This window comes from Mus caroli, chromosome X, assembly GCF_900094665.2.
Source record: "Mus caroli chromosome X, CAROLI_EIJ_v1.1, whole genome shotgun sequence".
NCBI lineage: Eukaryota > Metazoa > Chordata > Mammalia > Rodentia > Muridae > Mus > Mus caroli.
In genome coordinates this window covers 79,506,240-79,520,408 of record NC_034589.1, presented here as the reverse complement: position 1 = coordinate 79,520,408, position 14,169 = coordinate 79,506,240, and the positions used below count along the sequence as shown (strand labels likewise).

The 14,169-nt window shown below is 38.8% G+C and overlaps 1 protein-coding gene across 4 annotated transcripts in view; it reads right to left on the bottom strand.

Moving 5' to 3' along the window:
* The window catches only part of Dmd (dystrophin), a 2,293,239-nt gene that overhangs the window by 756,615 nt on the left and 1,522,455 nt on the right, over window positions 1-14,169 (bottom strand). For all 4 annotated transcript variants that reach the window (XM_029473189.1, XM_021152893.1, XM_029473188.1 and 1 more), the window contains exon 49: window positions 4,556-4,657. In XM_029473189.1, the coding sequence (XP_029329049.1) occupies window positions 4,556-4,657 (102 nt within the window). The remainder of the gene's footprint in view (window positions 1-4,555; window positions 4,658-14,169) is intronic.

Genomic DNA, 14,169 nt, shown 5'->3' with positions numbered 1-14,169 from the left:
TTTCTATCTCCAGCATTGCCTCACTTTGGGTTTTCTTTATTGTGTCTACTTCCCTTTTTAGGTCTAGTATGGTTTTGTTCATTTCCATCACCTGTTTGGTTGAGTTTTCCTGTTTTTCTTTAAGGACTTGTAACTCTTTAGCAGTGTTCTCCTATATTTCTTTAAGTGAGTAATTAAAGTCCTTCTTGATGTCCTCTACCATCATCATGAGATATGCTTTTAAATCCGGGTCTAGTTTTTCGGTGTGTTGTGGTGCCCAGGACTAGGTGTGGTGCGAGTCTGCGTTCTGATGATGGTGAGTGGTCTTGTTTTCTTTTAGTAATATTCTTACGTTTACCTGTCGCCATCTGGTAATCTCTGGAGTTAGTTGTTATAGTTGTCTCTGGTTAGAGCTTGTTCCTCAGGTGATTATGTTAGCCTCTGTCAGCCGACATGGGAGACTAGCTCTCTCCTGAGTTTCAGTGGTCAGAGCACTCTCTGCAGGCAAGCTCTCCTCTTGCAGGGAAGGTGCCCAGGTATCTGGCGTTTGAACCTGCCTCCTGGCAGAAGTTGTGTTCCACTCACCAGAGGTCCTAAGTTCCCTTGGAGAGTCCTCTGGGGACCTTGGGGCTGTCCGCAGACTCTGTGCCCAATGTGCCCAGGTGCTGGCGCTGACTGGAAGGGGCTCTAGATTATTACTTTTAATTGAATTTAATCTCTTTCATACAGGGTTTCATGTAGCCATGGCATGTCCTGGAACTCATGAAATATTTGGAGATGAAATTGAGCCATTCCAAGTGCTGGGACTGAAGGAGAGTCTGGTTTTATGCACCATCTGGGATCTAAATTCAGGTCTTCATGCTTGAATAGCAAGCACATTAATGTCATATGCCCACCCACTACATGTTGTATAATTATAATATTTAAATAAACATTTTTATCAATATTGTACCACTCAACCTATTACATCATATATAAATCTGCAGTTCTTTGGAATGTTGATAAGACATTGATATGCAGTAGAATAAACTTGTTGGTATAAGGGGAAAAAACAGCTTAATATAGATGTTAACAACAAAACAGCTGGGGAAAGAAAACTTCCTGGATGTGATTGACTGTAATTTAAATGGTTAATTACACTATCACTTAGTAGCTATATCTAAGGAAAGAATGTCCAAAGCTACTGCTGAAGTAAAACTTGTACTTAGCTTACTCTTCAATGTACACTTTAATGAAAGAACTAAAAGTAAGGTATTACAAGTTTTAAATAATTGGCCAAAGGATTACATCACAACCTTTTACACAGAATAATTGCTGTGTACAAATGATCAAGAGGGCAAGTGAACAGGACTTGGGGACATCCTTTCCTCACATATAACTACTAAATATTAGTATCATTAGTCATTTTCAATTTTAGTTGATCACAAGGGATGATTTCTTTCCCTAGCTTCTTTGTAGTTGATAACTATATTAAGCTGTATTTTTCCTTATAACAACACATTTTTATTAGATATTTTCTTCATTTACATTTTGAATGCTATCCTGAAAGTTCCCTATACCCTCCCCCGGCCCTGTTCCCAACCCACCCACTCCTGCTTCCTGGCCCTTGCATTCCCTTGTACTGGGGCATATAATCTTCAAAGGACCAAGGGCCTCTCCTCCCAATGATGGCCTACTAGGCAATCCTCTGCTACATATGCAGCTAGAGACACAAGCTCTGGGAGGTGCTGGTTACTTCATATTGTTTTTCCTCCTATAGGGTTACAGACCCCTTCAGCTCCTTGGGTGCTTTCTCTAGCTCCTCCATTGGGGGCCCTGTGTTCCATCCAATAGATGATTGTGAGCATCCACTTTTCTATTTGCCAGGCACTGAGACAGCTATATCAGGGTCCTGTCAGCAAATTCTTGCTGGCATATGCAATAGTGTTTGTGTTTGGTGGCTGTTTATGGGATGGATCCCCAAGCGGGGAAGTCTCTGGATGGTCCTTCCTTCAGTCTCAGCTCAGAACTTTGTCTCTGTAACTCCTTCCATGGGTATTTTGCTCCCCATCTAGGAAGGAATGAAGTAGCCACACTTTGGTCTTCCTTCTTCTTGAGTTTCATGTGTTTTGCAAATTGTATCTTGGGTATTCTAAGTTTCTGGGCTAATATCCACTTATCAGTGAGTACATATCATGAGATTTTAGTACTTTAGGGTACTCTAAAATTGCAGCTCACTTTCAGTTATTTTCCAGGTGATGGTCCACATAATGAGGTACAACTCATATGTAGAAAACTTGCCTATCATGTATAGTACCCTGAGTGTTGCATCCCTCGTTTGGCAAAACAAAGCAAAGCATCATGTTTTATGTCAGCCATTTCTCTATGTCTGATAAGGCCAAATCAATCTAACACCTCACTGTTATTAACATGATAGTTTGTTTTTTTCTAGAGATCAGGGAACTTGTAGACATGTTTTTACTGACATTCTACCTCTTTCAAATGAACTATATATACAGGAAATAGGGAAGCACCAAGAGTGGACGGAAAAATGTCATTGAGTTACAAGACAGCTTTAAGAGAAGAGGGGAAAAGAAAGACAAGTTATATGGCTTTGTTCTTTTTTGTGTGTTTTAATCTTCCATTTATTTCACTAAGGAAACAGCAGAGTTGGGTGGAGTTCAGTTCGTGTGTCAAAGCAGCCTTGGGGTTGAGTGTATAAGTGGAAGTAAGATTAAGTTAAACATTACTGGATTGATTAATTTATACATGAGAAAAGCAAAACTGCCTACATTTTGAAGGAAGGAATTTTCTATGTTTTATGCAAAAGCAGGAAGTAAAGCAAAATTAAATGCACTTTTGTGAACTATAAGAAAGGATGTTAAGCTGTTAAGCTTCAGCTCTTTGTCATACCCATATGGCATTAAGTTTGAGGGTGCATCACGAATAAATAGACTGCATTTAACTGTTAGTCCATTTGTTCATTTTCTGCTGCGCCCTTGGGACTTTATCACTCTGGTAACTAAGCTTTATACTTTTAGCCACAGGAACACGGAAATTTGCTGCTGTCAGTCCTGGCTCCATGTCTGCAGTCACAACACCAAAACATTTATTTTACTTTTAAAAGTATCAAATGAAACCTCAACTTGTATGTAAATTATTTTTCTGTACTTCAGGTTTAGAGAGAACCTTAATTTTGAATGAGGGGCTTTTAATATTTCTAGAGAAAGTTGTGCCTTTTGCATCTGGTGTTTTGGCATTATGTAGAAAATCCAACTTTAAATTTACATGATGAAAACTCCCATGTAAACTGTGGGGAAAACAAACAATTTTGTAGAACTAAACCTTGGCCCAAGTACATGGAAACTAAGCAATAACTTTACAGAGTCTAAGTTCTTGTAATGTTCTTTGCAAAGACAAACTGGTTTTGTATAATGAGGCTATTAACCTGCACTGTTTTAGAATGGCTTTGAACATGAGAATAAGGCTCCTTAAATCTCAGCTAGCAACATTAGCTAAGAAACCACAACTGATCAATAAATAGCCACCATCACATGCTCTCAGAAACCTTTTTTGTTTTGTTTTGTTTTATATTTATTTATTTATTTAGACAGAAGTTTTGTTTTTTAAATGTTAATTTTCTTTATTAGTTATTTTCTTTATTTACATTTCAAATGCTATCCCCTTTCCTAGTTTCCTCTCCAAAAGTACCCTATACCCTCCCCCTGCCCTGCTCCCCAACCCACCCATTCCTGGCCCTGGCATTCCCCTGTACTGGGGCATACAATCTTCACAAGACCAAGGGCCTCTCCTCCCAAACGCAGTGGAAGGTGTTAAAATTTTGGCCAGGTATGGAGAACAATATAACCTCTACCTACCATCTATTTATCATTTATCACTGGCTTGTCAATTGCAAATGGAAACCATTGAATGAGAGTTTGTTTGTTTGTACTTGACCTGGCATTCTATTTCTCTCCTCAGGTAACATCTTATGAATAAATGTGTCCTGAATTTCAAAATATACACACCAAAATGAAGGAAGTAGAAAACTTTCACCCAGGCCAGCTTGTTACTGAAGAATGATGCAATTATGATATTTCACTAAAAATTTCCAACCTGATAAAGTACTGAAGCCCAAATACAGGGTTTTCTCTTTCATAAGAAAAAGCAACAGAGGAAGAAAAGGTCATAGACTATATTGTGATTCTTTACAGCTGTTGAAGACAACATGCTGCAATGGCTTGATTTGAATTAAGCTCAACAATATGAGGAGTATCAGGGTTAGCAAGCAAAGTAATCAAGCCCCAAAGAAATTAATCTACCTTGAAGGTGGTACTATTTTTTGTATCGATGGTACCACACCAGGACAGAAATGAGTCCTTTAATGCAATGAATTGTTAATAGACTTAAGATCCCTATATATAAATAGGATATGTTGATCAGACGGTTATCTCTAGCTCTGTAACTATAGTATGGCCAGCATTTCCTTACAAGTTATTTCAAAGATTATAAACAGACAATGGCAATGGCAAGTGTACAACAGAGGAAGCGTAGCCTATTATGAGGTAATAGATATTGCTAGAGGTTGCTTCATTACCTTCACTGGCTGAGTGCTTGGTTTTTCCTTATACAAATGCTGCCCTTTAGACAAAAGCCTTTCCACATCCGGTTGTTTAGCATGAACTGTTACTTCAGTTTCCTGGGGAAAAGAATGCATACAGTGCAGATTAACTTCACAGTTAGCAATAAAATTACTAAATTTAAATATACCCTTAGAGACTCCACATGTATTGCAGATCAATTTCTGCATGGTACACACGGGCACAAAATTGTAGCTTTTGATGCAGAGAAAATAAATACAGGTTCCAGTGAAATACACTAACATTAAAACAATCAAAAATCCCTTGAATTGTATCATGATAATATTGTAGATAAATGGAGACATTATACATTTTTTTTTAAAAAACAACTTGCAATGATGAAAGGTACAATTTATCAGTATAATTAATACATATAAACAACAGCTTTAACATCAGAAACAGCAATAATCTTAATGTTTGGTGTACCTTACAGATTCCTTATTTTATAGGTTTCTCTTTTGAGCTAAAGATCTAAATTTTCTCTCTGTGTGTCTTTCTCACACTACACACACACACACACACACACACACACACACACACTTGCTTACTCTCTCTAGCTGTGAGTGTATATGTAAGACAAAGCAAATAATTCTTTACAAATAACTATTGAAATTAAGTGTCTTTCCAAAGAATAAACACTTACAGCATAGTACCAACACTTATTATTTATTAAGCAGTCATATTAAACAGGCCTTTTGTGGCGTGATTAGATTTTTTTATTGTTTGCTTTTTCATCACCCAGGGAAGACTAAAGCATGACAGAAAAGCAAACACCCCTTTAGGTACATGAATATAAAATGTTTTGTTACTGACTGCTGTCTAGCTCTTGAAGAAAGAACAAAAGCAACGTGGATAAATTGAAACTGAAGGAAGCAAAGTTAAATATTACAGAAGACTTTTTGGATGATACACTTGATAAACAGTAGGATGAAGTATCGATTAATCAATGGCATGCATCAGTCAGGGCCTGAACATCGTTTCTCAGAGCTGCTTTTGATTAACCCACATTCTTGTCTCTATTTTCCTATCCTGGTACCTCTGGGCACTGGAGTGTGTACATGTTGTCCAGATTTAGTTTCCTTTATTCACTCTGTTCCCACCTGTTTGCCCTCAGTCCACAAGGGTGGGAACCTGTGAACTTAAGTTACTATAATCTGATCATGCACAGCAGGATGTCTTTAAGTATATGAGTGCTCAGCACCTGCTCTTGAGAACGACTCCTTGCCTCGTTATTAAAATAGGTCCAAGTGTGAGGCCGGTGCTTTGGTCAAAAGTGTTCCTATCATTAAGAGTCTATGCTGTATATTAATAAAATAAGAAACTACCTACATTAATTCCATAGAAGAGTGATCAGTGCTCTTAGGGACCACTGCCAGAAAGATATTGTGCCTTGCATGACAATAATTCTTTCATAAAAGTAGAATAGTTCCCATTTTAGATCAGAACAAGCCACATCTATTTATAGGACCTGGTTTCCTTCTAAGACTCTGACAACTACCCATTCCCCCTTAAGTAGCTCAAGTGAAAAACGTTTTGCTATAGTGAATGACCATACTTTGTAAAAAAAAAAATGAGTAGAAATATATTTCCCCAAAGAAGTAAAGAAAGAGCATATGGTTAGCAAGGTCAAACTGGTTTAAAAGTAGAAGAGTGGATTTTTCATCTGTCCATGTTTTACTTGTGTGTGCCATACATTACCAATATAAGTCTATGTACTGTGAAAGAAGCTGTGTCTGCAAAGACTGATGAACTGATTAGAACTGCAGTGATGTGAAGAGGGTGCAAGGCAGCAGGTTAAGAGCCTAATTATCTCCGGGTGTGCTACTTTTAGCCACTTAAATATCCGTCCCTTGCTCACCTCTGTGTCAGAACTAACATCCTGTGACTAATAGATAAAAACTTTTTAGAATCTTTTAACTTAGCAGACCACTAGCTTCCAACAACTCCAAAGCTAAACCCATCAAGATAGCATCTGAGGCCTATAGAGGAGAGACTACCTTCTCTTTTATAACCTGCTTACCAGATGTACCTATCAATGTATTTTAATACTGCCTTGATTTATGACTTTCTTTGTTCTGCTACTATAATACTTTTTGAAACAGCTTCCATGTGGGAACATGAAACCTGAGAAAACCTATGCATCTCTCTGTTTACTGGCCCATGGTCACTCAAATTTGACTACCCCATAAAGATGTCTCGTTCCTTTTGAAAAGACATCTATGGTTTTTGCATCAACAGCATCCTAGTCTAAATTACATGGACATTTTACAATTGAAAGTAATTATCTTAAACCAGACTCATGTTGCACTTGTTACACTTGGCCAAGGAAAGGTAGTTCTTAATGTGGGTTTGTCATTTTAATAGAGCATGAAACTTGGAGTAGATAGAGGATTATTATTACCACAAAACTAGCAACTTCTAATATACCCAAACCTGGACTCCTTTAGCTAGAAAGCAAAGAGATTCATCTTATCTTTCAGACACTCTCATTTCTCTTTTCTTTCCTCATTAAGCAAAGAATAACAAGATCAACCTCAAATTCCATGGCAATGTATATACCCCAAGATACAGATAAAATAAAAGTTGGTATTTGATACATTTAAAAAATAATCTCATAATATTTATAGAGTTTTGCACTGGACACCAAATTTCTTGTATTGTCCATACCAATAATATTTAATTTAATGAATGAAATATTACTTTTAATTAAATATTTAATGAAATATTACTTGAATATAATCTGTTTAACAGTGGGTCTGTGACATTCTATCATGGATGGGAGAGGGGAACTGGGGTCCTGATCCTCTCCAGGGAGCTGTTAGACATTCATGGTTTCTATGTGAGGGGGAATCATAGTCTTCATTGCTACAGTTAAGGAGTCCATGCTCCAGTCGCTAGTTCCACTCCTGTTCACATGCAGGAGGCACTAGTCAAACTTAGCGGGCCACAGTGCACACACACACACACACACACACACACATGCATACATAAAACACACACACACATACCTAAAGACAAAGTGGAAAAGATACTTGGTGGAAGAGCAAGGGGAGAACAGAAGAATTGGAATATTTTGGAACATGGTCCAAGAGTCGAGTCATGTGAGATTTCTGAGTACTTGTGAGAGAACTCAATGTAAATAAGACAAAAGTCTTGGGATCTCAGTTTCTACAAAAACAGAATTGTTCTTGAAATGTGCTTTTGTGCCCCTCCCAAGTATAGTGAATAGGAGTGAGTGTACTTTAATTAATCTTTACAACTGCTATTGTTCTTTGTTTATATGCCTCTCTGGAAAAACATGTTTTCGCCATGAGCAGCTTGTTCATGTTATTATATACAGCTTGAACTCATGAGAACTTTACACAAGTGACCTTTCTTAATCATCTGGCTGTAGATTATCAGTTGTTCTGAGTAAAGTTGTCTATTGTATGAGACCTCAGTCTGCCTCATTTATTGACTTCATTCTCCAATGTTCTACCACCACTAGAAAAGTAAATAAGTGGTCTCATAAATCAGAGACCTGAAGTAAGCTATGCAATAAGAGAGGTGTCCCTCACAGGAGTTGAGAATGATGGGACATAAACTATGGAAGGATTTGCCTTATTTTGAGCTTGTGCACGATTTAAAAAAAGAAAGTAGATACACAAGAGTCAAAATCACAGCTATAAAATTGCTTGCAGGTTGTTTGTGATTATAATCCCCTGTTTTCAGAAGACGAAAATTTAGATGAAAACATATGGGGAGGCAGAGTCTAAAAGAATATTGTTTGAAAAGGCACATAAACAAGGGCAAAAGATCCCTCTTGAATTTTGAGAACCTTGGACATTAATTTGTACTGTTATCAAAATGCTTAAGAAAGATGAGTATATTAATCATCAGTAAGAGCTATATAATTATTTAAATGAATAGAAACTGAATGATCAACCCTTAAAATTTGTAAAAAGAGGCCAATAACTATTTTTTCAGTCCAGGCAAAATCAAAAGTAAAAACGGTGCCACCCATAAGCCAGGTAGAAAATATATTAGCTACATTATTTGAGTCTCCTTTACATAATATCCTCCATTCCTGAAGTGTAGCATGAGGAATTTGGCATTCACTCTCATCTTGAATTCTCTCTACTCTTTGATGAGGACTTAGTAGTGCCTGTGTAAAAGCTAACTTTACAACCTAGTCAAGCTAAGTCCCAGCATGGAACATAAATGCATATTGCATTCCTTCCCAGCTTCATGAGCTCTGCTAACCGATCTATTTAAAACTCTAGAATGAAAGATGGTGTTAAATAGTACTTGCATATTATCTTGAGAGGTAAGAAAAGTTCTACAGCTATTTGAATCCAGACTAAAGGGGGCAACTGGGTATCATGTGGATCCTTCACTTCCTTTAAACTTACTTATTTTCCCAATTAAATTGTCTCCTAGAGGTATTATAGCACAATAGGATAAACTTTTGAAATGGATTTATTTACACCACATGGGACAGAAAATACTAACTGCCTATTTACTCTCCTTGCTCAATTTGTAAATTGGGGGAGCGCCAGATGTCAAAAATTATATGGATTTTGATCCTTGCTGTATTATATTATCATTAACTAACAATCAGTTTTTAAGAGCATTACAGAACTCTATGGATTTTCAAACTTCATTTACAGATTACTATGGAAGAATAGGAAATCATTATTCAGCTGGCAAGCTATTGGATTTTCTCATATGAACTGAATCTGTGATTACAAAAAAATTGTCCACCCTTATCCCATTTCACAGGCAGATACTTATTTTATTGATGGCTCATCTAGGGGTATAGGAGAGATTCTTGGCCCTATACTCATCAATCTATTAATACTTCATTTTCCTCAGCACAACAAGTCACAAGAAAATAGCAAACCCCTAGGTAAAGGACAAGAGGAGAATCCCATATATTAACAGAAATCAAGTCTGCCCTCTTGGGTCCAAACTAAGGAGCTATGCATCAATGAAGAAGTTAGTCTATGAAACACCTATGTCACCTGAGAGCCTTTTTTTTTTTTTTTCTGGTGATGCTAGCTGCTTTGACCCGTGCATCTGCAATGAGTGCTTCTGAACATGTGTTATGTTCTTCATCCTGCTTTGATTTGAACTCATATATTGGATTTATCCAGCTCCTGTTACTGTTAAAATGACTCTATGCTTATAGCTGGACCTTGGGACTGTAATAGACTCATTCATTCATCTGAAAAGTTGACTGATTTAATTTTTAATTGAGATTTAAATTGTTTCCTATTTGCATAGGGCACAATAAAATTTGTATTTCTACTAGATGGAAACTATGGGTTTACTTTGTACAAGACTCCAGAACTATTAATCATATGAATCTGTTTTTAAGATATTCTGTAGATCTTTCTGATTGATATAAAAATGTAACTGATAATATTGGACATAGTTTGTGATCTATGTTCTTGGTGGCAAAGTATTATACATAATTCTTTCACTGTTCATATTTCTCCCAGAAGCCAAAGAATTAGAAATAGAAAGTTCAGAGCCAGATGGGGGATATGTCAACTCAATTTGTCAATCAGTAAAGGTCCCAGAGATTCCAGCCACAAACACTAAAGGACACTGCCATTTCTATTGGTTGCCCACTAGAACTTGTAGTTAAGGCTCGGTACAGAAGCTGGGAGCAGTGACACCCTTATACCCAGCACTTCTGGGACAGAGTCAGAACACTGAATTTGAGGTCAGCATGTTCTGGAAAACTCCCTTCTTCCTAGATTTTTGCTTGCAGGATGTATGGGGAGAAAAGTCATTGCTACCTTTGCTCCTGTTAACTTTTCCATGACTGTTGGAGGATATCCAAATGCTTTTCTATTGGATCTAAGACCTGCTCCCCAGGAGCAAATTCACTCTTATCAGTGAAAATCTGAGCAAGAACATAGGCTAAAGAGCTCATAGGTTTTAGGAATGAACTTACTGCTATTATTTTGCTACATGAACATGGTATCAAGCTTCATTCAAAAATAAGTAACTCTGTACCAAGAGGTTGGTATAGCAGCTTAGTCCTCATCAGAGAGACGTTTTTGGTGCATAGATAGTGGTTCATACATATACACACAACTGGGCAAAAGGCAGAGAATAATGTTTATAGAATTATCAGTCTTAAATGGGGTATTTTTCTCACAATCTACATCTAGAGCTTCAGGAAAACAGGAAGGAGGCATGGAAAATTTATGACAACTGGAGATTGTGAAAGAATGACATAACTGGACTTCTGTCTTCCTAATTCACCATAGTTATAGATTCATGTACAAGACCTGAAAAAGATCAAGTCATCAATATTCTAGCATCGATGGGGGAGGGGATCAAAACCTTGATCTCTAACTTAAGAGCTAGGTACAGTTTATGGCAGTTAAGAAAGGGAATATCCTGTCCTGCCCAAGGTGATTCTAAGGTCCTGAGTGAGGTAACACAATTCCAAAAGAACTCACATGATATGCACTCACTGATAAGTGGATATTAGCCCAGAAACTTAGAATACCCAAGATACAATTTGCAAAACACATGAAACTAAAGAAGAAGGAAGACCAAAGTTTGCATACTTGGTTCCTCCTTAGAACAGAGAACAAAATATCCATGGAAGGAGATACAGAGAAAAAGTCTGGAGCTGAAACTGAAGGAAGGACCATCCAGAGACTGCCCCACCCAGGGATCTATCCCATAAACAGCCACCAAACCTAGACACTATTGCATATGCCAGCAAAATTTGCTGACAGGACCCTGATATAGCTGTCGCTTGTGAATCTATACCAGTGCCTGACAAATACAGAAGTGGATGCTCACAGTCATCTATTGAATGGAACACAGGGCCCCCAATGGAGGAGTTAGAGAAAGTACCCAAGGAGCTGAAGAGGTATGCAACCCTATAGGTGGCACAACATTATGAAATAACCAGTACCCCAGAGCTTGTGTCTCTACCTGCATATGTATCAGAAGATGGCCTAGTCCCATCATTGGGAGGAAAGGCCCTTGGTCTTTTGAAGATTATATGCCCCAGTACAGGGGAATGCCAGGGCCAGGAAGCAGGAGTGGGTGGGTTGAGCACAGGGCAGGGGGAGTGTATAGGGGACTTTTGGGATAGATAGCATTTGAAATGTAAATGAAGAAAATATCTAATGAAAAAAGAATTAAAAAATAAAAAAATGAAAGGGAATATCAGTTTTCTTTAGGGGTATGATTCATGGCTGCAACCACACCTGTGTGTGTGTGTGTGTGTTTGCACGTGAGAGAGAGAGAGAGAGGAGGGGTCAAAAAGCCCCTTTTATAGTGGGCTGGGCTACTTTCCTGTTGCAGAGTAACTGTGGGGAGGAGCATACCTGACTATTGCCAGGTAACTGTGGGGGTGCAGTCTGGACAGCCTATGTGACTGATGACTACAGAATGATGGAGTTGAGGGCTCGTGTTGTCAGGTGTTTGTGTCTCACTGTTCTGTCCCTTGTAGAATTTTCTACTGGGTCTCGGGAGTAAGCCTCACTCAACCAGAACACAGAGTGCCTTTCACAGTCCAACACTCTGGAACTTAACCTGGAAGCAAAACTTATCTGCAACTCCAATCATAGGCAATCGTATGCACTCTTTTGGCCAATTTAGCCACATGGTGCACAAAGATGTACATGTAGGCACTACACCCACACATATTTTAAACAAATCTATACCCTTTGTAGTTTGAAGAGATAGAATTGTTTCTGTGTCCTATAAGAAACATTGAAGGAAGTATTGGCGTTAAAGAAGAGAAGAATAAATTAACATGGTAAAACCTTCCACAGTAAGTGGTAAGACAAGCTTTTCATTGCAGCACTCTCAGAATTCAGGGGGCAGTGGAAGGTCGATCTATATTGTCTATTTAGTAAGTTTCAGGACAGCTAATGCTAGAGAGAGAGATTCTGTCTCTGTCTTTCTGTTTGTTTGTCTAACTGTCTCTCTGCATATATCTCTATATTTATATTTATATCTATATCTCTCACGGGGCTGAATGAGCTATCCCATGGCCCTCACTTTGTTCTCAGCTCTTCCACGACATTCAGTGGCATCTGGGATGTCCAAGACTGAGAACCTGTCATCTCTGGCCTCAGTAAGGCCCATAGAGCCCAGAGCCAACTCTTTCATGGTATCCAGATGTCTGTGGTTCCCGAGAGTCTGAGCTGAGACTGTACCTTCCCTATTTCCTGGAGCAGGGTCCAGTGGCCTAATATGGACCTCTGCCTGTCCCACTGCGGTTCCGTGGGGTCCCCCGGCAGTCTCCTGTGTCTGCCTACCCAGAGCGCCAGAGCTCTGGTGGGGTGGTCATCTCTTCCATCCCTTTAGAATGCTGGGATTCAAACATGGGTCCTATGGAAGAATAGCCAGCCACAGTCTTAACTTCTGTGTCATCTTTTCATGACCAGGGAATATAATCTTACATAGCTTTCAAAGTTCTCCAAGGGCAGAAGCACCGAAAGAAGTGTTCAATATCCTTAGTCTTCAAGGAAATGCAAATCAAAATGACCCTGAGATTCTACCTTACACCAGTCAGAATAGCAAAGATCAAAAACTCAGGCTACAACAGATACTGCCTAGATGTGGAGAAAGAGAAACACTCCTCCATTGCTAGTGGAATTGCAAGTTGGTACAACCATTTTGGAAATAAGGCAGTTCCTCAGAAAATTGGAAATAGTTTTACCTGAAGACCTAGTTATACCACTCCTGGGCATATACCCAAAAGATGCTATACTATATCACAAGGACATATGCTTCATTATGTTCATAGCAGCCTTATTTATGAGAAGCTGGTGACAAACCAGATGTCCCTCAACTGAAGGAAGGATACAGAAAATGTGTACATTTACACAATGAAATACTACTCATCTATTAAAAATGAGAACATCCCAAGTTATGCAGGCAAATGGATGGAACTAGAAAATAATCATCCTGAGTGAGGTAGCCCAGACCCAAAAGAACACACATGGTAGGTACTCACTAATAAATGGATATTAGCCAAAAAGTTCAGAATACCTATGGCACAACTCACAGAACTTAGGAAGCTTAACAAGAAGGAAGGCCCAAGTGTGGCTGTTTCAATTCCTCTTAGAAGGGGGGACAAAATAATCACAGGAGACAGAGGGAGGAAGGGACCTGGGTGTGAGAGGGTAGGGGGAGGAAAAATGGGGGTGCAGGATCAGGTATGGGCAAGACAGGAGAACAGCCCAGAGGACCAGAAGATGAATAGAATTATGCAGCTGTGTGGGGTGGGGGACAGGGAGAGGGACCACTAGAAAGTCCCAGACACCAGGGATATGAGAGGCCACCAGGACCCAATATGAATGACATTAGTCAAAATGCCCAGCAGTGGGAATGTGAGACTTAAAGAGACCTCCCCAGTTGAGGAATGAGGCCATTCACCCATCTTAAAATTGTTGACCCAGAATTGTTCCTGTCTAAAGGAAATCCGAGGTCAAAAAGTAGAGCAGAATGGGTGTTGGATCTTGTCAAATGCTTTTTCCGCATCTAATGAGATGACCATGTGGTTTTTGTCTTTGAGTTTGTTTATATACTGGATTACGTTGAT